Source organism: Dendrobates tinctorius, unplaced genomic scaffold, assembly GCF_039654945.1.
Source record: "Dendrobates tinctorius isolate UK_male_01 unplaced genomic scaffold, ASM3965494v1 ptg000079l, whole genome shotgun sequence".
Lineage (NCBI taxonomy): Eukaryota > Metazoa > Chordata > Amphibia > Anura > Dendrobatidae > Dendrobates > Dendrobates tinctorius.
The window spans coordinates 18402534-18430365 of NW_027361747.1; the positions used below are offsets into that span (position 1 = coordinate 18402534).

Below are 27832 nucleotides of genomic sequence, written 5' to 3' on the forward strand. Positions count from 1 at the left end.
TCCATCTTGTACCACTCCCAAAGATGCCATCTTCTTCAGAGTTGGTGCCCTTGTTTTTACAACAGGTGGTTCGGTTGCACGGGATTCCTGAGAACATTGTGTCGGACAGAGGAGTCCAGTTTGTTTCCAGATTTTGGAGAGCTTTTTGTTCCAAACTGGGAATTCAGTTATTTTTCTCCCCTGCATTTCATCCTCAGACCAATGGGCAGACTGAGAGAACAAACCAGACTTTGGAGTCCTATTTGAGATGTTTTATATCTGCTGATCAGGATGACTGGGTCTCATTTTTGCCCTTGGTCGAATTTGCGCTAAACAATAGAGCTAGTTCTGCCACTTTGTCGCCCTTTTTCTGTAACTTTGGGTTTCATCCTCAATTTTCTTTAGGGCAAGTGGAATCTTCGACCTGCCCAAGTGTGGACACTGGTAGAGAGAATGCAGCAGATTTGGGATGAAGTGGTGGATAAGTTGTCCCTCTCTCAGGAAAAAGCCCAACGGTTTTCCAACCGGCATAGGACCATTGGTCCCCGGTTTAAAGTGGGTGATATGGTTTGGTTATCATCAAAGAATATTCCTATAAAGGTTGCGTCTCCAAAGTTCAAGCCAAGATTCATTGGACCTTATAAGATTTTGGAGATTCTTAATCCTGTTTCTTTTCGATTGGCTCTTCCAGTTACGTTTAAGATCCATAATGTGTTTCATAAATCTGTTGAAGAGGTTTGTGGAGCCAGTAGTTCCTATGGCGGCGCCTCCTGACCCTGTATTGGTTAAAGGCAATGTGGAATATGAGGTAGAGAAAATATTGGATTCTCGTTTGGCTAGTCGGAGACTCCAATACTTGGTCAAATGGAAGGGTTATGGCCAGGAGGATAATTCTTGGGTCTCTGGTTCTGACATTCATGCCGATAGATTGGTTCGTGCTTTTCACCGGGCCCATCTTGATTGGCCTGGTGGCGTGGATGAGGGTTCGGTGACCCCTCCTCAAGGGGGGTACTGTTGTGAGTTTGCTTTCTGGTTTACCTCTGGTTACTACTGAAGGTAATGGAGCTAATCTAATTAACAGAGGCTTGCCAACTGATAATGAGGAGGACAATTGGAGATCTGGGATTTCAGACTGGATTTAAGACAGCTGACTCCCTCTATCCCTGCTGGTGATTTTTTCCTGCTTCCTGAGGGAGGTCTAAGTTTCCAGCTCAGTCCCTGCATGCTCAGCTAAGTGTTCTTTTGCTATTGTTTACATTTGATCTGGTTTTGTCTATTACAGTTTTGTGTGGGTCAGCCAGCTCCGGCTGGGGCTGTGCTGAATCACCATCCATATGTTACTGCTTGTGCCAATTTGTTTTTGTCACTTATTAGATTGGCCTCTTTTTGCTCTGCTTTCAGAATATACCAGAGTGCTCATATAGTGGGCGAAGTCGTTCGACTTCAGTATTTTTCTGTCAGTCGTGTTGGACCTTTTTGCAGGGTTTTTTGCGTGATTGCGGACATTGTCTTTCCTGTCCTGTATAGTCAGTGTAGGCCCCATCGTTTGCTCAGTCTATTTTCCTACCTGTGTCTGTGTTTTCATCTTGTCTCACCGACAATATATGTTTGGGGGGCTATCTATTCCTTTGGGGTCTGCTCTGGGGCAGTTTAGATTTCCCCTTTCTTGCTTTAGGCTTATTTAGCTCACCGGCTGTGCCGAGGCGCCTAGGATCATCGTAGGCACGCTCCATGGCTACTGCTAGTTGTGTGGATAGGATCAGGGGTCTGCAATCTGCTTAGTTACCAACCTCTCTGGTTTTCTGTGGCTTGCTTGGTCTTGCTCTCCTCCTCAGTGACCCAATCATAACAGGGCGCCTCATGGGTGGTGCACCACGGGGGTTCCGTGCTGCAGCTTTGCAAGGCTGCAACCTGGTCTTCTGTCCACACGTTCGCAAAACTTTACAGGGTCCACACCTGCGCTTCGGCGGACGTCAGCTTCGGCAGAAGGATCTTGCAGGCGGTGGTGGTGAGTTCTCCAACCTAATGGAAGTTTGCTTTTCCCTCCCAGGGACTGCTTTGGGACGTCCCATGGTTCCTGTGACCCTCAATGAAGCGATGGAGAAAACAGGATTTTTGGTTGCTTACCGTAAAATCTGTTTCTCGGAGCCTTCATTGGGGGACACGGCACCCTCCCACGTTTTACAACTCCAGTTATTTGTTCTTTGTGTTATGGTTACAGTTGTCTGCTCTTTATTCTGTTGCTTCTCCTACTGCTTTCTCACTAACTGATTAATTTAGTGCCAGTCGGTGGGGTGTATACTGCGGCGTAGGAGCTAACTTTTTTTTTTAATGTGCATAGTGTCAGCCCCCTAGTGACAGCAGCATACACTCATGGTTCCTGTGTCCCCCAACGAAGGCTCAGAGAAACAGATTTTACGGTAAGCAACCAAAAATTCTGTTTTATTTAAAACATGACAAGAAAAGCCAAAAGCCACCAGGTCAAAAACACATGGAAAAAAACAAACTCCAAAAATGCAATTAACTGAATTTACCTAAAAGGAGAAGAAAATCTGCAACATCAAAAACTCACCAAATGCTCATCGTGGGAACATAGCCTTATAACTTGGGATCCATGATTCCGTGTGATCAGTCTGCTGTGGCATCATGCAGACTTGCATCACCAACCTGCATGGAATTTGCTTACCGTGAGAAAACAATCTAATCCTCATTGTGTCTGTACACTTGGCCTACAGAATATAGAGCTTTTCCCGACATTTTCTGTAACACTGCCATAGATGCACATTTATCAGATGGAGTCCAAGTGTGTTCATTCCGTTTCTCCCTGGCTGCTGTGCACCTGCATGCCATTTGTATAAGGTATAGGAAAGTCCAGCCAAATGCTCCTATACAGAGGGCCACTGCAAAGGAACCTTTCCCATGCAGTACGTTTACTTAGGCTGGGTTCATTTAACGCATCCGTTACATAACGCATCCGTTACATAGAGTTAATGCTGCTAACGCACCCTTAGACTGCTGTAAACGAGCGCATCGCTAACACATGTCATAATCTGCATGTATTAGTGATGTGCCGTGATTCTGTGACGGACCCTCGGATGCGGTCTGCAGCGTCCGAGGGTCCGCCACTGCTAGCGGAGATGAAGCATCTGCGCTAGCGGGATCGCATAACGCGATCGCGTTAGTAGCGTTAACGCAGTCCGCCAACGATATGCGTTGAACGGACTGCAGTGATGAATGGCCAAGTTCTGGAAGAGTAAAAGTAACCACCTTAGGAAGGAAGGAGAAGCTTCCTATGGGACGAGTTCTTCTTGAGGATGGATGGAACCAAGCCTAGGACCCCTTTATCCCCGTGGGACAAATGGTTAAGTTCTTCTGGAAGAGTTAAAGTAACCATCTTAGGAAAGAACGAGAGACTCCCTATGGGACAAGTTCTTCAGTGAAGGGATATAAAAGGGGATCCTGACCCTTTTAAAGAGTAGGAAGACAGATCAGACTCTAGGTCTGACTGTACAAAAGCCAGGAAGGAGGGAAGAGAAAAGGACAGTGGGTAATTATGAAGAAACCTGGTCGGAGAAAACCTGCGGCCTCCAAGGCTGCTACTTTTACAGCCATGATACAAACTAAGAGGCTGACAATTCTGGAGGAAGAGGGGACCCTGAGTAGACAGTCTGAGAGTGTCCATAGGATGATTACAGGCTCTCTTGAATCAGGCCGTAAGGTTGACCCCAGTAGCGAAGCTGCGGAAAGAAGCGGAACATTGCACAAGACTGCCCTATTTAGAGATCTGCTCTGGAGATTAAATCATGGCTGTCACAGATGGGGTGGACTCTGAACTTTGGAGGGTTGGTAGAAGGGGAGGACTCCTGGTCATTTCAGCAGTCCTGGGCCATGAGCTCCTTGAAGACAGCTCCACAACCCTGGAGACCAGTATCCAAGTGAGGGGAGCGGGAAACCGGCTCCTCACGGTCAGGTGATGCTTTGCCAGACGGGAGAACTAATATTTGATCCAGAGACTAACTGTCCCATCTATTGCAAAGAGTGGATAGAGTTGCTTCCAATGTCCCCACAAATTTGCCCAACACGCTTGTAAAGAGATGAGGGAGCAGGGAGATATTCACAGAAGAGACTGAATCTCAAGGAGAAGGGCTGACAACTGTTACCATGGGAGGAAAGACTTTGGTGGCAAAAAATTCCACTCAGGAGAAATAGGCATAACGCCTGCAAGGGAACAGTATCGGCCACCCTCTGAAAGCAAGGCTCTGATGACAATATCTTTAACAATCCGATAGTTTGGGCAAAAATATTAAGTTTCCCAACCAATAATTAAACTATCCTACAAAAAAAATTAAGAAACTCTATTAAAAAATAGACAATTCTTTATTTGATATAATGACACATAATAAGACCTACACATTAAGGCTATGTGCACACGTTGCGGAATTGCTGCGGAAATTCCGCAACTCCCTGCTGCGGGAAAGACGCTAGAATTCCGCATGCGTAATTCCTGCGTATTTCCCCCGAAAAACTAGAGTTTTGCAAGCGTAATTAGCTTGCAGAATGCTAGCGTTTTCCAAGCGATCTGTAGCATCGTTTGGAAAACTGACAGGTTGGTCACACTCGTCAAACATAGTGTTTGACAAGTGTGACCAACTTTTTACTATTGAGGCTGCCTGTGCAGCATCAGTAGTAAAAAGATATAATATTAAAAATAATTTTAAAAACCAAGGTGTTATTCTCACCTTCCGGTGTCCCGTGCAGCATCCCCAGACCTCAGCCCGGCATCTTCCAGTCCCAGCGATGCCTTGCGACAATGACCTTTGATTACGTAGCGGTCTCGCGAAACCGATACGTCATCTCGGGTCATTGCCGCAAGGCATCGCTGGGCACGGGACTTGCCGGGAGCATCGCTGAGGCCTGGGGACGCTGCGTGGGACACCGGAAGGTGAGAGTAACACCATTTTTTATTTTAATTCTTTTTTTTTTTTTTTTTTTTTTACAGGGATATGGTGCCCAGGGCCTGAAGGACAGTCTCCTCTCCTCCAGACCCTGGGTAATACGCACATTTTCAGCTTACTTGGCGCATGGTGGCCATAGCGACATGCGGAAAGTAAGCTGAACAATGCATTCCTATGTGTGCGGAATTCCTGCGATTCCACACAAAGAATGAGCCTGCTGCGTATTTTGCCACGGAAAAATACACAGCATTAGCACAGCATGTACAAAATGCCATTGAACTCAATGGGCTGCTTATTTTATGTGTTTTTGCAGCGTTTTCGCCGCGGGAATTCCAGACGTGTGCACACAGCCTAAAAATGGTACATGATTAGACAACACGTGAAGCGTCCTTTTAAAACGTGGTATCAATTATACAGATTTTTTCAGGACACATAATTATCCTCTCAAAGTCGTCCTTAATTAATATATATTAACCTCTGGAAATTATCCACATTAATTAATAGAAGGGAAAACCATGTGCATTTCATAAATATCTCTAGTTATTTACATAGTTTTATTAAAAATTATTTGAGAAAATGCATCATATAGTCTTATATACTGTATATTCTTTATTGTTATACTCCCACCTAGTGGTACAAAAATAAATTATCCTTTGAAAAATTCATGAGTCCCCATCTTGATTTATTTTCTTTCCTACTATTCCTCATATATGAATTGTAAAGAGTGCCGGGCACTACTCAATTTAATAAAAATAAAAAAATCAATAAAGTGCATAATGCAAAAATAGCTTGTAGAAAAGTGCATGCATAGTGCAGAAACGCTTCTTATAAATAGTTCCAGGCAGTCTTCACAATACAAACATACATGAGCCTCAGAACAGCATACCACAGGTTAAATGCAGAAGGACCACGTGTAGGAATCCCCTAACGTGCGTTTCACGTTATTGCTTCTGAAGGGGTGTGCTGTGATCTCAATTACTGGTCTTCTGTAAACCCCCTTGATTGCCCCTGATGCAAAACCTGTGCGGTGCTGCCGTCATGAAATCCCTCATCTCTGCAGTCCAACTCGGCGTCTGACGTCACAGCCACCCAGGCACCACTGCCGGACGCGTTACAGCAAAGGAAGGAGCAGACGTTGCCATGACGACGTGTCATTAAAGGGAATCTGTCACCCCATTTTTCGAGTATGAGCTGCAGCCACCGCCATCAGGGGCTTATCTACAGCATTCTGTAATGCTGTAGCTAAGGCTGGTTTCACACTAGCGTCTTTTAGCGCAGCGCATCGTGCGCGTGCATGCGCAATGCGCCCCTATGTTTAACATGGGTGCGCATGGTCTAGCGTTTGTAAGCGTTTTTGTGCTCATGCGTTTTTTTGCAGTGTGCGCCTATGCGCGCCGGACACACCGTTGTATTTTTTGTGCACCCAACCTGTGTCAAAAAACGCATGCGCACAAAAGCGCACGGAATGCGCTAAAAATCACATTACAGTCTGGGAACGCTGGCGTGCGCATGGACATGCGCACGTTAGCATTTAAAATCGCATGCGTTTTTAGAGTTCACATGGCAACAAACTGGTTAAAACGCATGCGCATAAAATAACGAAACGCATACAAAACGCTTGATGCATTTTTTGTATGCATTTGGACTGCGCACGCAGCGCAAAAAAATTCTAGTGTGAAAGTAGCCTAAGCCCCCTGTGTAACCTGAAAGATAAGAAAAATGAGTTAGATTATACTCACCCAGGGGCGGCCCGGGTCCGGTTTTGGTCCGATGGGTGTCGCGGTCCGATTCGGCGCCTCCCATCTTCTAACGGTGATGCCCTCTTCTTTGCAGCCTGTCGTGGCTCTTGCGCAGGCGCACTGCTCTGCCCTGTTGAGGGCAGAGCAGAGTCCTGCAGAGCGCAGGCTAAAGAATTGACATCCACGTTCCGTGAGAGGGGCTACAATAAAAAAACTATTTGAAAAACAATTCCAAAGGGTGAGAAGAATTGCAGGTACCTAAAGAAGGAAGAAAGAAAGAAACCGGAGAGGTAATATTTATATCTATGTAAAATAATCATTGGAGAGGGATCAAAGATACCTTGAATAAATATTGGTCTATTTTGATTAATGATTCAGTGCTAAATAAATATGTTCCAAAAAAACCCTCAATTACGTATAGAAGAGCTGAAAATGTAAAGGATATATTGGTGAAAAGCCAATATAAAGGTACCAATGTAAACAATATCTTTGGTTCAAAAGGCCCCAAATGGGTTTTTTCCCCATGAGGCCAGTGTATGGCTTGCCCGAATATGGAAAGATCATTTACATTTGAATCTAGTGATGGACATAAAAACTTCACAATAAGGCTACTTTTACACATCCGTTTTGCGCGATCCGCCGGAGCGCTGGATCCAGCAAATTGTATGTAAAACCGGATATGACGGATCCGGTTTTCTGCCGAATCCGTCTTGCGCATCCAACAAAAAAAACGTTTTTTTTTAAACGCCCCTTGGGGGCTTCCAAACGTGATTGGCTACTGAAAACCTATATATTCAATGCTCCTACAGCCCATCTTTCACTGGTTGTAGAGGAGCAAGTGCAAGTTGGAGAGAAGACCAAGTGACTGGCGAAGATGGATGTTGTGATAGGAAACATTTTGAAGAATTTGGTGGATTTTACAGTGGAGGCGAATCGTTTGAAGGTGATTGTTCTGGAGGAGAGAGCGAGACAGCAGCGCATCATGCGTCAGCAACGTCGATGACGTTTGTGGATCCACCCCATCACAGCCAAGAGAATGACGCGAGGGGTCTATTCTACAGTCTGCATGGACCTTAGAGGAAACCCGGAGAAATTTTTCACATATGATCGGATGAAAATGGAGACTTTTGATTACTTGGTGGAGCACATTGCACACCTCCTAAGAAGATCGGACACCTATTGCCGGTTCTCCATGTCACCGGCGTAGTGTCTGATGGTGACCCTAAGATAAGCCACATTTATTGGATATGCTCGCTTCAGAGCACACTTTAACTGGAATGTTGTTGGTGGTAGTTTTTATCTCCAATTGTTATAGCTGAGTTTTGGTATGTAATGTTGTGATTTTTAACTAATTATTTTTTTCCCACAGATTCCTTGCAACTGGAGAATCCCTTTCGTCACTCCATTTCCAGTACAGACTTGGGATTTCCACCATATCTGGAATTGTGAAGCAAACATGCCGTGCATTGTGGGACTCTTTAGTTGATGAATTTATACTAGAGACTAGAGTTGAGCGACTTTGGTCGGATCGGGTTTCGTGAAACCCGAATGAAACAAAATAAGTTTCAGATGAAACTCGTCCGACTAGAGCAAAACAAAGTCGGAGTTTCGTCCGAAACCCGACCCCAATGCAAGTCAATGGGAAATAAAAGTCGGAAGAAACTCCGACTTTTTTTTGCTCTAGTCGGACGAGTTTCATCTGAAACTTATTTTGTTTCATTCGGGTTTCACGAAACCCGATCCGACCAAAGTCGCTCAACTCTACTAGAGACCACAACAGAGAGGTGGATTGAGATTGCTGACAAGTTTCTACAGACGTGTCAGTTTCCTAATTGCTTGGGCGCTGTGGACGGGAAACATCCGCATTGTAAAGCCAGCAGGATCGGGATCTGAATATTTCAATTACAAGAAATACTTTTCCATTCTCCTCATGGCCATCGCTGACGCGGAATACAAATTTATTGCAGTCAATATTGGGGCCTATGGCGGCTCCAATGACTCAAGTTTTCAAACTGTCTGCTATGGGGCGTCGGCTGTATGGAAACACCTTCCAGTTCCCACCCCCTAGACCGCTGCCTCAAACATCTGGTCCACGTATGCCTTTTGTATGTGTAGGGGATGAAGCCTTCCAGCTGTCAGAACACCTTTTGAAACCGTACTCTAGCAGAGGATTGACAACAACAAAACGCATTTTTAATTACCGCCTCACAAGAGCAAGAAGAATGGTGGAGTGCGCTTTTGGTATTCTGACAGCCAAATGGCGTTTCCTATTGACTGCGATCAACCTCAAGACTGAAACTGTGGACGAGGTGATCAAAGCTTGCATGGTCCTGCACAATTTTGTTATCTGCAAGGAACCCAATTCCATTGAGGACACCTCTGAAGAAACCACCTTCTAAGATTACCATAACATTACTAATAGAAGTTTTGTGACTGTTTCACGAATGAGGGACAATTTTGCCCAATACTTTGTCACCTCAATGAAGAATAGACTGGCAGGATGACAGAGTTTGATAAATTTCTGCCCTTAACCAAAGTCATGTACCTTCTGTACCAACAGTATACCTTTGCCAACCAAAGTTGTCTATCTTGTTGTGGTTTATCTAAATTTTTTTACCTTTTGGCCACAGTTGTGTACCTGGTTGTGTTTTAGCCAAAGTTGTGTACCTTGTTGGGGATTACCTAACAATGTACACAGCTTTGGCTTAAACGTGAAATACTTTGCCTAAAACACAACCAGGGACACAACTGTGGCCAAAATGTAAAATTATTTACCTTTTACCCAAAGTTATGTACCTGGCTTAGTATACCCAATAACTTTAACCTTTTTTATACACAGTATTTTACCTTTGGTTTAAACATATTTAGCCGCAGAAATAAATGACAGACAACAATTGTAATCCAACAATTTAACTTTTATTGACCCATTTTTTTTTTTATAAAATGTTTGTCAATTTCAATAGATAAAATTTTAATAAAGCTTTAAACCAGAAAATTTGGATTTTTATTATAAACACACAATCATAAATTAGTATAGTGCGGGGTGGAAATACTGCTGGAGGGGCTGCGGGACACTTCTACATTGGGAGTGTGGAGAGAGGACTGGGATGGTGGAGGTGAAGGAACAGTTTGAGGTGAAGGGGTGGAAAAAGAAATAGAAAGGGTGGACATGTGGGAGGCAGAACAGGTGGTGGGTGGTGGAGTGGAGGGTTGGGCAGGGTCTGGAGGAGCAGATGATGTGGTTGAGAAGTGGTACGGGGAAGGAGTTTGGTACAGGGCAGGTTGCTGTAAGTAGGGAGGTTGCTGGTACTGGGGAGGTTGCTGGTATTGAATAGGAGGGGGAGGAGGGACAGTGGCTGGAGGGAGTGCAGGTGGAGGAACTACTGGGGTGGGAGGAGAAGGTTGGGAGGTAACATAGAGTAGAGCAGCGTGGCACGAATGCATTACATGCATCTGCTGGCTAGTAGATAGCGTTTCCATGCGCTTGACTACAGACCGAAGAAAGCTGTGGTTTGGCGAACTTCTTGCTTCTGAATGCATGGTTTGCAGAAGTGTCTTCAACTCCAAAATGGCGGAGTTGATCTGCTGAAAGCCTGCGTCAAGTTGCTCTGACAAGACTTTAAGACAGTTCTGGAAAGATGCATTCAGATGCAAGAACTCGGGCGCATAGGTCTTTTCCTGACCCCTCTGCCGCTGCCGCCCAGTACCCGGAGGTGTACTAGAGGTAGCAGCGGCAGAAGGGTGGGGTAAAGGGAAAGCTATCTCCTCACCAGCGGATTCATGCAATGCAGGCGGCCACGATGCTCCAGCGCTGGTGGATGGGAGAGATGGATCGAATGTGAGGGACGGCTGGGAAGGTGCTGATGGGCCGGGGCGGTCGAAGTGTCCCTCGGTGCCGGCCTCCTCAGGGATCTCCCCAGAAGGGTCCAACCGTGCAGGCTCCCGAGTGCTGGTCACCGTGCTGTGGAATAAAGAGAAAAAAATACAATTAATACTGAAGGTTAATTCCAAATTCCACAGGGACCAGGAAATCATTTTGCCCTCGTTTTGTCCAAACCCTAAATCCCAGGGAGAGAAAACCTTCCATTGTCTAGATGTCAGACATTGCCTACTTCAATACATAGAAGTCATGGCGACGGTCATCAGCCCTTTTTGAATCCCTCCAGGGGGTAAACAGTGATTAAAAAAGCTTCAAAATCAACCATTGTACGATGGCTACGCATGGATATTGCACTGGCTTACTCTTCATCAGGTCAGACTCCCCCACTGGGTGTAACAGCTCACTCTACTTGAGCCATAGCCACATCCTGGGCTGAAAGGGCAAATGCAAGAAGAAATGCGTAGCGCAAGACAGGGAGGGGGGGAGCAGGTGAATAAGCCCCGCGCAGCGGACCGGACAGCGGCAGTTTACATACATCTGAACCGATATAAAAAAGGTATTTATGCATGAAAGGTGCGGGGTCAGGGGGAAGCAAAAGTACCAAGAGAATCCTTATGTGACACACAATTGAATGATATCATTATATGATATCTCAAAAAAGGGGTGACAGATTCCCTTTAACTTGTGATATTATAGAATCTATTGAGGTTTGAAGAGTGGCAAATCTAGAATCTATTTTGGGCATAAGGCGTTCCATGATGGCATCCGCTATTGAATGAGAAGTCTTGCTACTGGTATCAGAGGTAGATTTAGGTGAGGATGAGCCTTGTTGGATTTGAGAAGAGGCATGGCTTCCTTTAGTTTGTTTGCCCACAAATTTATCCATACCCAGCGACAATGGTGATAAGATAGAAGGCGGTGATGTCTCAGTTAAATGTTACATTAGAATCTACTGTGTAGCAGTATGGAGCGTATAGAATATCAATCTCTTGCTGTTGACCTTTAATTTTAGAGGTTAAATAACCTTGAAAGCAGTGGCGTAGCGTGGGTGGGGCGGTCCGTCCCAGGCGCCACGTGTTTGGGGGCGGCGCGGCAGCATGACAGCTCCTCAGCTGCTTTTAGGAAAGGCCCCAGCAGCCGTGTTGTTATGATAACACTGTAGGACTACATTACCCGTCATGCCTCGGGCGCGCGTTCCTGGTATGACCCCGCTGCAGCGCTGTAGATTGGCAGTCACATGACCGTGGGATCTGCCGAGGCTCCGGCTGTCACATGCCCAAACAGCGAGCGGAGCGGCCGCACAGCACGGAGCATGGCCAATGTGGCCAACAGGGTGTCGTGGTCCGGCCAGGAGCAGCTGGAGGAGGCCGGGGAGAGCATGCCACTGCTGAACGGAGCCGGCAAGCGGCAGGTGAGGGCGGGAGGAGGGATACTGGGAATTGGGGGGCTGTGTAGATAGGTGGCCACGGCGAGGCTGCTCAGGGGAGGACATGGGGGGGGCTCTGTAGGGAGAGGACGTGGGGGGGCTGTGCTGGGGGGTACATGGGGAGGCTGTGTAGGGGAGGACATGGAGGGGCTGTGCAGGGGGGTACATGGGGGAGGGAGGGGGGCTGTGCAAGGGGAGAACATGAGGGCTCTGTAGGGAGTGTACTGTGGGTCTGTGCAGGGGGAGGACACGTGGGTCTCCTTACACTGTTTTATGGTGCGGCTCTCGGCAGGGCAGTGGTGGAGGTTCAGTAGGGTCATCAAGCTAATACATACATATAGAGAGAGAACTGCAAAAAGATGAAAGTCTAGAAATGTAGAAATAATAACAGCAGAGTTAGTAGTAGACTAAAAATGAGATCTTTGAGTGTAGTGTGGGCTCTTCGGATGCTTCCGGATTATCAATGACCAAAGGGGCTTTTGCATTAGTTCAAATCCGCCAAAAAGTCAGACAAGCGGATCCGTTCTCGACTGATGTGAACGGATGGCACAGGATCCGTTTTCAGACGGATCCTCAAAATGAGGAAATATAAAGGAACTGCGAGAGAGAGAGAGGGAGAATTTTTTCCTTTTGTCCGGCACCCGGAAAGAGTCTGGAGGATCCGCCAGAGAAAAAAACGTTGCAAGCTCCGTTTTGAAATCTTTGAGGATGGTGACGGACAGCAACTTTTGGCGGATCCTCACAAAAAACGGATGCAACGGACGGCAATCCGTCACAATCCGCCATTAATGGAAGTCAATGGGGAAAAAAACGGATCCTCAAAAGAAAATTGAGGATCCGTTTTTTTCAAAACCTGGCGGATTGTGACTGATTGTAAAAAACTGAAGTGTGAAAGAGGCCTAAGTTGTAAACAAATTAATGTGTCACTGAGTGAGGAGGACTTCACCAAGTTAAACCGCTGCCAAGGGGTTAATAAAATCAATAGCAACTGTCCTGTATTGTGTCTGGTCTCTGAGGTAATCCCCTTGTGACTTCTTAGGCTGATTTATTTGAGCTCTGTAGAGGGGCCTCATGAGTGCTTTATTGCTTCTGTCATCTCTGAGGGGATGGTCAGCAACCTAACACAATGCCGCTCATGCTGCTGAGGGCTGACACCCACGCCACCAGCCCGATTCTGCGGATACAGCTAGACCCTGACACCGCCAGGGTACAGATCTGCCTGCATGGGGCGGGGCTACGCTCAGTTCTCTCGGATATGGGCGGGGCTTCACTGCTAGCGTCCCAATGGGGGCGGACCTTAGCCTATCACTGGCTTTTCACATAAACAGGGCCTTCAGCCTATCACGTGCTGCGCTCACGTGGGCGGAGCTTTCAGCCCTAGGACGTGGGAGGAGCTGCGCGGGTCTTAGTTATAAGGGCGGGGTTTACTACAGCACGTGACATACGTTAGGTGACGTCGCACAGCTTGGTGAGCGGACAGGGAAGGGTTGCTATAGTTACGGGCGCTGCGCTCCTCACCTCCAGGTTCGGCTTCCTGCCCGCCATTTTCAAACCGCGTCTGCGCCCGCCGTCCACATCCCCCACAGTCCGTCAGTGTGACCTCCGGCGTCTCTCCGCTCCGGTCCAGGAGCTGATAGGTGGCCGTCCGCGGTGACCGTACACTTCCCTGTCCGGTAGGTCACGTCTTCCTTCTTACCCCGTAGTGACAGGGTTCATATACTGTATCGGCCGATCTATATGTAGTGCACTGACCCTGAGACACGTCTGTGCGACTACCGGCCATCCACATCTGCAGCAGCCGCATCGTGTGTACACGCCCTTCACCCATAGCTGGGCGATCACCCTGCTCTATGGGGACACGGGACCCCCATGCTGGCAGGTAGTGGGGGGATTCCAGCATTGCTCCCCTGGCCTGAGTGTCGCTGGTGGGAGAGCCCCTCTCCGTTACCGTACATGTAGGGCTCGTCACCCTAATATGCCGGACACGTCCTGTGGGTGGTGGGCTCAGTCCTTGTTCTCCCAGCTGTGTGATAATGGACATAGAAGTGCCCCCGATGAGATGGCTGCCATGTCCAGGCAGAGGATAAATGAGCAGGAGGCGCTGAGGGTCTAGGCGGCGTGCTCGGTGCAGCCGGAGGTTGTCCTGGGGCCGACGCCTGTCAGACCTCTCTGACATATCCTGCGGATCTCATAAAGTCCCATGGCTTCCAGAACCACCTGTATGCGGACGACACTCAGATCTAGCTCTCTGCTGTCCAGAATCCCGGAGTGTCTATCAGCCATATCCTCCTTTTTCACCTCTCGCTTCCTAAAACTCAACATAGACAAAACTCAAGTCATTATCTTTCCTCCATCTCGCGTATCTTCCCTACCCGATCTATCTATTATGGAAAACGGCATCACGCTCTCTCCCGCACCTGAAATCCGCTGCCTCGGAGTAACTCGACTCTGCCCTGTCCTTCAAACCACACCTCCAAACTCTTGCCACCTCCTGTCGCCTCTAACTCAAAAATATTTCCAGAATCCCTCTCTTCCTCAGTCCTCAATCTACTAAAACTCTTGTACATGCCCTCATCATCTCCCGCCTTGACTACTGCAACACTCTCCTCTGTGGCCTCCCTGCTAACTCTCTTGCACCACTCCAGTCTGTCCTCAGTTCTGCTGCCTGACTAATCCACCTCTCTCCTCGCTACTCCCCTGCCTCTCCCCTCTGCAAATCCCTCCTTGGCTCCCAATTCCCCAACGAATCCAGTTCAAACTACTAACACTGACCTACAAAGCCATCCACAACCTTTCTCTCCCTATATCTCTGAACTAATCTCCCAATATCTTCCCTCACGTAATCTTCGATCCTCCCAAGACCTCCTACTCTTCTCCACACTTATTCATTCCTCACACAACCGCCTCCAAGATTTCTCCCGAATATCCCCTATCCTCTGGAATGCCATGCCGATTATCCACCACCCTCGGATCCTTCAAACGGAACCTGAAAACCCATCTTTTCAGGAAAGCTAACAGCCTGCAATGACCATTCTGCTGCCTCACCACCGCCTGAGCTGCCACCTCATCACCACCAGAGGTGCTGCACCCCCGACCTTCTGTCTCTTCCCCATTATCCTGTAGAATGAGAGTCCGCAAGGACAGTGTCCTCTCCCCTGTGTACCAGTCTGTCATTGTAAATTTGTTTACTGTTAACGATATCTATAACTTTGTATGTAACCCCTTTCTCATGTACAGCACCATGGAATTAATGGCGCTATATAAATAATAATAATCTGCCTATTAGGCCATGTTCACACATTCAGTATTTGGTGAGTTTTTACCTCAGTATTTATAAGCCAAAACCAGGAGGGGGTGATAAATCCAGAAGTGGTGACGTGTTTCTATTATACTTCTCCCCTGATTGTTCCTCTCCTGGTTTTGCCTTACAAATACTGAGGGAAAATACTGACCAAACACTGATAGTGTGAATGTGGCCCAAGTCCTTACTACACAGTGAAAAGCTTTGTCCTTCAGAAATAAATCTGCCTGTGTCTGCTGCCTCCTCGCCTGATCCTGTCTATGTTGCTTCGGCCCATTGTGCTTTCCCAGTTTAGGATTTTGTATTGATCCTGGATCTACGGTTCCCAGATTCAGGCGCGGTCGCCCGGTGTACATGTCAGCCCTCATGTCCGTACATTGGCTTTAATGATCTGTGCTTGGGACGTACACCGTGTACACACACTTTGAGGGAAATGGTTTGAGCCTGCCTCAGTCAGACACATTGGGGTAAGGAGATGATCTGGGCTACATCATATGCTCAATGTACAGCGTGATGAGCGAGCATGCTCGAGTGCTGGAATACGATGTTCCAGTCCCCGTGGCTGTTGGGCAATCCCCTGCATGTCTCGCGGCTGTGCGGCAATCCCCTGCATGTCTCGCGGCTGTGCGGCAATCCCCTGCATGTCTCGCGGCTGTGCGGCAATCCCCTGCATGTCTCGCGGCTGTGCGGCAATCCCCTGCATGTCTCGCGGCTGTGCGGCAATCCCCTGCATGTCTCGCGGCTGTGCGGCAATCCCCTGCATGTCTCGCGGCTGTGCGGCAATCCCCTGCATGTCTCGCGGCTGTGCGGCAATCCCCTGCATGTCTCGCGGCTGTGCGGCAATCCCCTGCATGTCTCGCGGCTGTGCGGCAATCCCCTGCATGTCTCGCGGCTGTGCGGCAATCCCCTGCATGTCTCGCGGCTGTGCGGCAATCCCCTGCATGTCTCGCGGCTGTGCGGCAATCCCCTGCATGTCTCGCGGCTGTGCGGCAATCCCCTGCATGTCTCGCGGCTGTGCGGCAATCCCCTGCATGTCTCGCGGCTGTGCGGCAATCCCCTGCATGTCTCGCGGCTGTGCGGCAATCCCCTGCATGTCTCGCGGCTGTGCGGCAATCCCCTGCATGTCTCGCGGCTGTGCGGCAATCCCCTGCATGTCTCGCGGCTGTGCGGCAATCCCCTGCATGTCTCGCGGCTGTGCGGCAATCCCCTGCATGTCTCGCGGCTGTTGGGCAATCCCCTGCATGTCTCGCGGCTGTTGGGCAATGCAGCTGCTGTTACTGGAACTTATTATTAGGGCACGCTGAGGATACTATTAGCACTCGAGCATGCTTGCTCATCACTATACAGCTCCTGATCTGTCAGCGGGAGAGAAGTAATGCAATCATGTGATCGGTGTCAGCATAGTTTCCAATCACTGAAAAAACATGGCCATTTAATATTACCGCAGTGCTTAGGCTAGTTTCACATTTGCGTTTAAGGCCGCAGCGGCGGCCTGCGCACTGCCGCCGCTAAGCCCTGCCCCCTGCCGCGCCTCCTCCAGTAGCTCCGCCTACGGGCGCATGACGCTGCATGCGTCCCCTATCTTTAGTACTGGGGACGCAGGGTGTGCGCAGGTATGCGTTTGGCGGCGCATGCGTCCTTTTGACACTGCGCCGACCAGCGCCACACGCAACCTGTTGTAATTTGGTGCGGTCGGCGCAGCGTCAAAAGGACACATGCGCCGCCAAACGCATACCTGCGCTCGGCCTGCGTCCCCAGTGCTAAACATAGGGGACGCAGGACGCATGTAGCGTCATGCGCCCATAGGCGAGCTACCGGAGGAGGCGCAGCAGGGGCGGGGCTTAGCGGCGGCTGTAAATGCAAATGTGAAACTAGCCGAAGTTCATTAACGAGCCCCCAGCTTCTTGCTCTGTAGGGTCCCAAGGATCCACTGTACAGACCATGGGGGGCATAGTCGCGCTAGAAGGGGGAGCTCTGTCTCTGCGACATGGAAGAAGCACAGGGCACTGAGGCTGGTTGGATCCTTTCAGCTTCAGAGCTGCACATGCCGGCTGTTAGCCTAGGTCTGCTCTCACCGCTTGTGACCAGCCACTCTAAGACCGCAAGGTGGCCGGTACCCTAGTGTCTGTACAATTAAAAAAAATCCCTTCTTTAGAAGTGAGAGGATGTTTGATAAATGTTAGATGGTAAAGCTGCTTGTTTTTGCATGCCCTTTGTAATTTTACCCATTTCTGATCTTGAGACAACCCCTTTAACCCCTTTCTGTCATGTGACTTACTATCCTGTCCATGTGCCCTGGGACTTAATTCCCAGGGACGGGATAGTACGTCACAGCGATCAGCGGCGGCCACGTGGTGAGCGCCGCTGATCGCGGCCGGGTGTTAGCTGATTATCACAGCTGACACCCGGCACAATGTGTCAGGGGCGGCCACAGACCGCCCCCGACACGTTAACCCCTTGCACACCGCGATCAAACACGATCGCAGTGTATCGGGGGTTAAAGGGAAGCATCGGCAGGGAGGGGGCTCCCTCCGTGCTTCCCTGAGCCCCCCACAGCAGCGCAATGTGCAGCGCTGCTGCGGGGGTCACCTTCCCTGCAGGTCCCCGGATCCAAGATGGCGACGGGGGCCTGTAGGGAGCTGGCTTCCTCATGCCTGCAAAGTGCAGGCACGAGGAAGCCAAGTGCAGTGCCTGTGACAGATCGCTGATCTGTCACAGTGATCTGTGATGTGACAGATCAGCGATGTCCCACCTGGGACAATGTAATAAAGTTTAAAAAAAAAAAAAAAAAAGTAAAAATAATTTAAAAAAAATCGCTAAATAAATTAGAAAAATAAAAAATATTCCCTAATAAATTCATTTTTTGGAAATAAAAAAAAACAATAAAAGCACACATATTTGGTATCGCCGCGTCTGTAACGACCTGCCCTATAAAACTGTCCCATTAGTGAACCCCTTAAAAAAGAAATCATTATTTTTTGCTTCGTTTCTTATTATCATACCGCCGAACAAAACTGCAATAACGTGCGATCAAAAAGACGCATATAAATATCCATGGTACCGCTGAAAACGTCATCTTGTCCCGCAAAAAACGAGTCGCCATACAGCATCATCAGCAAAAAAATAAAAGTTATAGCTCACAGAATAAAGCGATGCAAAAATAATTATTTTTTTATATAAAATTGTTTTCATTGTATAAAACCGACAAAACATAAAAAATCGACCTAAATGAGGTATCGCTGTAACCGTACTGACCTGAAGAATAAAAGGGCTTTATCAATTTTACCGCACGCGGAACGGTGTAAACGCACCCCCCAAAAGAAATTCATGAAACGCTGGTTTTTGTTCATTCTGCGTCCCAAAAATCGGAATAAAAAGCGATAAAAAGATGTCACGTGCCTGAAAATGGTACCAATTAAAGCATCAACTCGTCCCGCAAAAAATAAGACCTCTTCTGTGAAGCACTTGGGGGTTCAAAGTGCTCACCACACATCTAGATAAGTTCCGTGGGGGGGGTCTAGTTTCCAAAATGGGGTCACTTGTGGGGGGTTTCCACTGTTTAGGTACATCAGGGGCTCTCCAAATGTGACATGGCATCCGATCTGAATTCTAGCCAATTTTGCATTGAAAAAGTCAAACAGCGCTCCTTCCCCTCTGAGCACTGCCATGCACCGAAACAGTGGTTCCCCCCACATATCAGGTATCAGCGTACTCAGGACAAATTGCACAATAACTTTTAAGGTCCAACTTCTCCTGTTACCCTTGGTAAAATAAAAAAAAATTGAACCTGAAGTTAAATGTTCATTTTTTTTTTTTTAAATTAAAAAAATTCCTGTGAAGCACCTGAAGGGTTAATAAACTTCTTGAATGTGGTTTTAAGCACCTTAAGGGGTGCAGTTTTTAGAATGGTGTCACTTGTGGGTATTTTCTATCATATAGACCCCGCAAAGTGGCTTCAAATGTGATGTGGTCCGTAAAAATAAAATGGTGTTGCAAAAATGAGAAATCGCTGGTCAACTTTTAACCCTTATAACTTCCTAAGGAAAAAAAATGTGGGTTCCAAAATTGTGCTGATGTAAAGTAAACATGTGGGAAATGTTACTTAAGTTTTTTGTGTTCCGTATCTCTGTGATTTAAGGGCATAAAAATTCAAAGTTCAAAAATTGCGAGATTTTCGCCAAATTTCCATTTTTTTCACAAACGCAAGTTATATGAATTAAATTTTACCACTAACATGAAGTACAATATGTCACGAGAAAACAATGTCAGAATCACCGGGATCCATGGAAGCGTTCCAGAGTTATTACCTCATAAAGGGACAGTGGTCAGAATTGTAAAAATTGGCCCGGTCATGAACGTGCAAACCACCCTTGGGGGTAAAGGGGTTAATCACGCCTCGCCTCGCTTGTTGGAATGTTTCTAGACATCTGTCCTTTAGGGAACCTGTCACTTGAAAAATTGCTATTATCCTGGAGATTTGAGGGTAATCTGAAGTTTAATAGTGTTTTGAACCTGCCCGGCTCCCTCAATTAGACCCCCGCTGCCAGGAGGAAATTAACTTTATTCTTCCCTTTATTCGGTGTTCATTCACGGGGGGCGGTGCCGGCAGAGGTGTAGTCACAACTCAGTGTATAGAGATCAGCATCCGTCTGTCAGTGCTAGGGCACGGTTACAGCCGCTGCTCTCTATCCGCAGAGCGGTGAATGAAACTCTGCCGGCGGTGCTCCCGTGTCTGAACGCTGCCAGGAGGAATAAAATTAATTTTCTCCCAGCAGCGGGGCTCTAAGTGCTGGGCAGGTTCAAAACAATATTAACCTGCAGATTAACAGCTATTTTTTTTCCATGTGACAGGCACCTTTTAAAGGCGTTCTCTGTCCCCTGTCACATAATTAAAACAGCAATCCATCCTGGTCATGTGCCAGAACAGGCTGCAGTCTGAAGAAACTCTGATCCCAAGACCTGTTTCTCAACTTCCATGACAGCAGTATCATAAGCAAGCCTGCGTAAGAAGGGCTGTGATAGGAGAAGAAATAAATCTCCTTGGCTGACTGCACATGAAGGACTGGGGCTGGAGAAAAAAATGTTTTGGAGATGTATTCTGCTCATTTGTTGGGTGATCGGCAGACTGTTTATACAGCAAGATTATCATGAAACTGATGTTCCCAGGAATTGTTGATCACTAGAATCATGCAGTGTAAATGTCACAAGGCATGTCAGAAGCTGCAGACAGTTGCACTGCATCTGGTTGCAGAAGGTCGCAGCGGTTGGCCTTGCAGACTAGTGGCCACCTTCCCCAGTCTTAATGGTGTTACCTGGATGTGGGTGTTTATAACTCCCAACTTCCTGTTGATAGTTACTGGTGTAATTTCCTATTTGCACTGCTCTGTTGAAGCTTGGGGTTGTAGCAGGCTGCTAGTGTCCTCTTGGAGTTGGAGGGCGTCTGAGTTTCTCTGAGTCTACTCCAGCTAAGTGTCCCCCTGGTTTCCTTTGTCCTTACTGTCTTTAGTGTTAGTGGGATTGACTAGCATTTATCATGTCCTTCCTGGTGCAAAGCTTAGCGCCAGGATCACACAGGGACTAGGTATCCTGCCTGGCGATAGGTGCGGAACCTATATAGGGACAGTATGACAGACAGGGTGACGTTAGATCAGTCTAGGGGTCTCCACTTCCCCTTTCCTTAGTGTTTGGTTCCCCTTCTCTAATCCCTTTGTGTTGAACTTAGTCTGTTCTACACTGTGCGTGACACTTGCAGATGACCTTTCAAACAACACGTTTCATAGATTCAACTCCTTATTTACCTCTTTGTCACAAGCTGTAGGGCCAAGATCTGGCATTGGATACTGCGGTATCCCAGGATGTGGGGGGATCTGCGCTCCCCCTGGATCTCATGTTATATCCGACTTCCTGCCCTTTTGCTGGTAGTTGGCACTGAACCGCTATATGACCGGACAAGAAGCAAGTGGGAAACAGATTTAGAAGTAATGAGCACTGGGGGTTCACCTTGGAAGCTTCTAAACATATTTCTCTTATATGAAAAGAGCCACACAATTACGGTATGTATTCTTGGCCATACATATTACATCCTGAGTGTACAGGGGACAACCACCATTACTTGAGGAGTTCTCCAATAGTCGTAGAAGCCAGGGAACGTTTTTCACCTCCTATTCTAGGACATTAGGGGATAATGGGCTCATGTGGTTCAGTTCCTACACTACCGCATGAGAATTCCCATCACAGATGACCCTAAGACTTGTCTACAGTTTATTGCCCCTGAACAATACTGCACGATCATAGATAGAATCACAGTCAGGAATAATTATTAGTCTATTTATTGCCTGAAAATGTGTTGTCAGACATTGGATGGTATCATGAATAGCTACCATTTTATAAAAATAAATCGGGGTACCCTGGAAAATTCCCCCAAATTTGGGGTAGATGAATTGAATTCCTTGCTTATCCAGTGGGGGGCCGGGTGGGGTGGTGGCTGACAAGGGTAAAGGGCCCGTCACACACAGCGAGATCGCTGATTTTGTGATGCCACAGCGATCTCGCTGTGTGTGACAGGCATCAGTGACCGCCCCCCCTGCCGGGTATCGCTGATCGTCCTGGGCCATTTATTGATCGTTGGTCTCCCGCTGGCCAGCACGCATCAAGCGTGTGGCAGCGGGAGAGCAACGATCAGCAAGCTCCCAGCGCTGTAAGCAGACGCTGGGAGCTGGTATCTAAGGTAAATATTGGGTTACTAAGCACGCGCTGTCACTTAGTTACCCGCTGTGTACCTGGGTTACCAGCTCCTTGCGCGAGCACGCAGGTTTCTAAGGTACACAGCGGGTAACTAAGTGACGCACTGGCTTAGTTACCCGATATTTACCTTAGATACGAGCGTCCTCGCTGGTCCTGATCGCTGGTGAAGCTGCCTTTTTGACATTTCTCCAGCGATCATGTAGTGAGGCACCAGCGATCCTGACAAAGTCATATAGTTTTCGGGATCACTGGTGCATCGGTTAGTGTAGCAGGACCCTAACAGAGGAGGAACTCGGGGTCCTAACTTTTTTTCCGTGAGCTCTTGAGGATCTGCCTGTTACTAGTTCTAGTCAAGCAACAATGACTATTGTTTCCTTAGTTTTAGTGTGAATTTCCATTAGTGGGTGGAACCCACTGAGATGTTTGTGAGATATTGTATTCAAGTTCTCTGTTTCTGTTCCACAATCTCTTTAATACTGTGGCTACTGTATACTAAGTATGTTTACATTCGTTCATGGTATAGATATTTTGGGCGTCCAAACACTGCACATTTTCTAAATCCAAACGTATATGATCCTTTAAATATATTCAATAAACTTTATTTGGTTAAAAAAAAAATAAACTTTAACCAGCGTTTAGCATGTTAAATTGGCCACATCATGGAATAATATCTTGAGAGCTGCGCAAAATGTAGTTTTTGTTTTGTTAAAATCTCTGCAAAAGAGAAGAAAATCTTTTGAGATTACGAGCATGGCAGCTTCATGTATTTCTATGAGGCTGCCACACTCTGGTCGGGAGACCCATGGCCAGTTTGTGTGATGTGGTCTGAGATCCATGGACATCTGCATGAGCTTTTTAGTAATCTCACTTTATTCCCAGCACTTGTAATCACTCTACAGTATGATCAGTGAGGAGAGCAGACTCCTTTATTACATGTGTCACACAGGAGAAAACCTGCTCTAAGCTATTGTGGGGGTGTGTTCTTCTATCCCCTGTAGGTTGCTGCCTACGTTTTGATTTGTCAATGTCCTAGTAGAAAATAAGTGCACTCCCCAGAAATTAATATCTGGTAATTCCCCAATGGACTTAATTCAATAACCTAAACTCTACAAACTAATATCTTTGCAAAGGAAAGAAAAAATTTAAAAAACTAACACTGTTTTATTCAGTTCTGCAGGCAATATTCCATGTTGTGACCAGTTTAAAGGGGTACTCCAGTGAAGATAAAAAAAAAAAAAATATTCTAATGGCTCTCCATGGGATTGTGAGACATTGTCACGCAATCCCTGCAACCAGTCATCGCTGATTTCACTCTCCTCTCATAGTTAACATCCAGAGGAAGTGGGGCATGTGGCTGCTTTCTCACTTCCTTCACGTTTTGATTTGTCCAAAGGTGGAGTGAGTGAAGCGGCCGCTGATTGGCTGCAGGGAACGCGTGACAGAACAACTTCACACTATCCACGGGAGAGCCAGTGCCGACCCCCCCCCCGGAATAGCTTAAGCACCTGGAGGCAAGTATAAGTGTTATTATTTTACTTGGGGGAAACATAGGGATTCAGAATGTGTTGTGTGAGTGGTGGACAGCCCCTTTAAGTCTAAGGGTGTGTGCACACGGTGCGGATTTGCTGCAGATCCGCAAGCAGAGTACAGTACAATGTTATCCAATGGCTTTTAAAAACCGCAGTGCACATGCTGCAGATTTTTCCGTGGTTTGAAATCCGCAGCATGTCAATTCTTTCTACGGATTCCGCAGCAGTTTGACACCTGTTCCATTGGCCAGGTGTCAAACGCACGGGTAAACCGCAGGCAAATCGTCTGGTAAAACGCAGGTAATTTTACCAGCGTATTTACCAGCAAATTCGCTCGGAAAAATCTGCAGCACAATCCGCACTGTGTGCACTCACCCTAAGAGGGATTATGGAGACCTAGCTGTTGACTGACAGTTGTGTAAAGTGTATGGGGTGTGTTATAAGTTAGTTCGGTTCTTCAGGTTCTGGATTGATGTCTGTCATTTCCCTGTTAAATAATGCTGCGCTATGTAAACTGGTAAATGTGATGAAATGTATAACGTTGCCTGCAATGCAGGTGAGTACACGGCCTGAGTGGAGTGACACTGTAGAGCCCTGGCGTTTGCCCTGATGTAAGATGGCTAGTTGTAGTCATGCGGACAGACACTTCCTTTGTAGGGCCGGCTCTTCTGCGTGGCATCTTCCAAACAGAACGCGTCCTCATTCAGATCTTTATAGAAAAACGCTGCAGAGACAGCACTAACCATCATGTGCTCAGGACTCTTACATAACTGGCGTGAAATCTGAACAACTTACAGCAAATATCTATTTCTAAGCTATTTCTTTGTATTCCTGTGTAGACGCTGAACTCTGGAGCAAACTGCAAAGAATCAAACAGAATCGTCTATGTGAAGATCACTACAATGAGCACCGCTGCCGAAAGAAAATTCATCAACCTCCGCAAAAGACTGGACCAGCTCGGCTACAAGCAGCCGCTGGGCATTGAGTCGTTACCTCTAGTCGAAAAGCTCTTCAGGTATTTTGGAGCTGAAATAAGCAAGAGGGGTGCATCCTGTAAGATGCAGCACAAAATATTTCAAAGTCATGTGAAAGTGAAAGGTTTTCTCTCATTTCATAGAACAAATCATTTTAGTTTCTGTGAAAAGTAGTTTGTTCTCCGTAATCTTTCTCCAGTCACATCGCCGTACCGAAGTGATGTGGTTAATCAGCGTGAATTATTAAAGGGGGGGGGTTCTGCCCCTTTTTCAAAAGTGGCCAGATGGAAGGGATGGTCGTAAAAGAAAGTGTTATTCTCCCAACTATAAGTAAGTATTTGATACACTGCCGATTTTTGCAAGTTTTCCCACCTACAAAGAATGGAGAAAAGTGTCTTTTTTATTGTAGGTACACTTCAACTGTGAGAGAGAGAACCTAAAAATAAAAACCATTAAATCACATTGTATGATTTTTACATACTGTATAAGGCTGCTTTTACACTTGCCGTGTATTTTGCGGCCCGTTTTTGCTGGCAGTTTTGCCGTGATTTTCATGGTATTCAGTGCAAAAACGAGCCTCAAAAATCCTTCTCGGATCACCGTTTTTCCCTGTTATAACAAATAGCAGGGAGAAAACAGCAATCCGCAAATACGGCGTACCGCAAAAACAACTTAGCTTTGTTTTTGCTGTACCACTGATGGAGGGGGAGCAGCGGGTCACAGGAGGCAGGAGCTGGCTGCTGCAGCTAAGGCCTGTGCCCGCTGCTAAAATGAAATGAATATTCACTGCGCTGGCAGTGAATGTTCATTTCTCTGTAATAATAGGCACAGTAGACGCAGCCACCAGCTTCCTACAGCTGCTGGGCAATCACGTGTGCCCGCTACTTAAGAGAAACGAATATTCCTTTCTCTCCCAAGGGGCCTGGAGGGCAGTCCATATTCATTCACTTAAGTAGCGGGCACACGTGATTGCCCAGTCGATGCAGGAAGCCGGCGGCTGCTGCTACTATGCCCGCTACTAAATAGCAAGGAATACTCAGTGCTCTCCACGCACATAGTCCCAGCGTGGAGAGCAGTGATTATTCTGACAGCTGTCTTTGGCTTGTAAGCGGCGTATGATGTCCCTGCCATGTGCTGTTTACAAGCATAAATCAGCTGCTGGCATCGGAACAAGGCACTGCGAGGGAGCACAGGAAGGGTAAGTAGGATGTTTTTTTTTTGTTTTGTTTTTCTGATGGGTGCCATGCAGACCAGGATAGGGATGAGGCAGCCATGCCTATGGGGATAGGGATGAGGAGTCATGCATACCAGGATGAGGGGACAATGTATACCAGGCTTATACTCGAGTCAATAAGTTTTCCTAGTTTTTAGTGGTAAAATTAGGTGCCTCGGCTTATTCGGGTCGCCTTATATTCAAGTATATACAGTAATTAAATTGCATTTTTTTTGTTTTTTTTTTTGCATGAAATAAGTATTTTATACACTGGAAAAGCAGAACTTAATATTTGATACAGAGACCTTTGTTTTCAATTACAGAGGTCAGACGTTTCCTATCATACAGATCTTCTCCAGATCTTTCAGGTTCCGGGGCTGTCGCTGGGCAACATTGAGTTCCAGCTCTCTCCAAAAATTTTCTATTGGGTTCAGTTCTGGTGTTTCCACCCCAGTAAAATAACACCTATGCTCTCCTTCGGTGCCATTACCATTCTAACAGGTTCAGCGCTTGCTCTCCCAGTGATCGCGTAACATGTCACGCGATCCCTGTGGTCTATCAGCTCTGGTTTCACTCCTCTGTTCTATGGACGTGATTGACGTCCTCCGGATATCTTGATTTGTCCGCAGGAGAGAATGAAGCAGCCGCTGGAATCGCGTAACATGTCGCGCGATCACTGAGAGAGAAATGCCTCAGATGTGAGTATAAGGGTGTGTACAGACGCTGCGGAATCCGCACGGATTTTGCAAAAACCGCAGATAAACCGCAGGTCAAAAGACCTGCGGATTATCTGCGGTTTTGCCTGCGGATTCACCATCTCCACAATGGTGGAGATAGGAACCCGCTGCGGTCAATTCTTTCTGCGGTTTCAAAACCGCAGCAAATCCGCGCTGATTTTTCAGTCCGCAGCGTGTGCACATACCCTTAGTGTTATTTTACTGGCGGAAACATAGGGTTTCACAAGATGTTGTCTGAGTAATGGGACATCCCTTTTATTGTGTTAGGTTTTCATTTTTATTTATTTTTTTTTTTTTTTTTACTCCTTGGTTTTGCATTTTTCAGTGACCTTGTTCATACGACAGAAAGTCTTCGCAATGCAAAACTAAATGCTGGCAAGAATGAGAAGGAGAACAAGAATTTTGATGCTGTGATAGAACCTTACAAGGCAGAAAATGCCAGACTTGTCAGAGAAAATAACGAACTTCACTTAGACCTTCTGAAGATCAAAGAAGAATCGGATCGCCACACTAAAGGTCAGGCACCACACCAAGTTGTCTAGTAAGAGCTACTCTGTTAAGCAGCTTAGTGTAATGCTTTACATAGAGATTAATGAAATATTTGGAAAGGATTTTCACTTAAACATATTTTTACTTTTTCTGAAGACTTGAAAGCTTCTCTGAGAAAACTTGAACACCAAACTGCTGACCTGAAATTCTTAAATAACCAATATGTTCATAAAATCCGGTCTATGGAAAAAGAAAGCAAAGCAAAGGCTGACCGGATTCAGCAACTTCAAGAGAAGAACCTGCAGGCTGTAGTGCAAACACCAGGTAAGTTCTGGTATGGGAAATAGTAGTGGCATATAGATTGTCACCACTCTTATTTGTCTCAAATTATGGCGGAACAGGGGCCATAAATGAAAGTGAGTAGCGATATAATGCTTACATCATGTGTCTGGGGTCACTGTAGTTAAGGAAGAAATTTTTAAAAATTACCATACTGTTGGAAAAATTTTAGGCAGTGGTGGAAAAAATGCTGCAAAGAAAGAATGCTGTAAAAAATAAGTTAGTTTATTTTTTAACAATTAATAAAATGCAAAGTGAATGAACCAAATTGAAATGTAAATAAATCAATTCAATAAATTGTGCGACAACGCTTTGCCTTCAAAGCAGCATCACTTCTTCTAGGTACACTTACAGAAAGTCAGAGATTTTGTCGGATTATAGTCAGATTTATGAGTAAGCAATTCTTCCAAACAGTTATTAATTAAAACAGAAACACTTCTGTGGGAAGCTTAAAACTGGGTGAGGAAAACTGCTACAAAGGTGAGGTTATGGAAGACAGTTTTATGTCACAGGTCATACATCATGGC

The 27832-nt window shown here is 46.6% G+C and overlaps 1 protein-coding gene across 4 annotated transcripts in view; it reads left to right on the top strand.

Annotated features, from left to right (window-relative positions):
- Positions 1 to 13434: 13434 nt before the first annotated feature.
- CEP135 (centrosomal protein 135) overlaps positions 13435 to 27832 on the top strand; it is a 234113-nt gene continuing 219715 nt past the window's right edge. The window contains exons 1-5 of one of the 4 annotated variants that reach the window (XM_073583574.1): positions 13435 to 13447; positions 23418 to 23535; positions 24393 to 24568; positions 26803 to 26993; positions 27123 to 27290. In XM_073583574.1, coding sequence (XP_073439675.1) covers positions 24456 to 24568; positions 26803 to 26993; positions 27123 to 27290 — 472 coding nt within the window. In that variant the 5' untranslated portion in view covers positions 13435 to 13447; positions 23418 to 23535; positions 24393 to 24455. The other 3 variants (XM_073583573.1, XM_073583575.1, XM_073583571.1) reach the window with 3 other exon arrangements.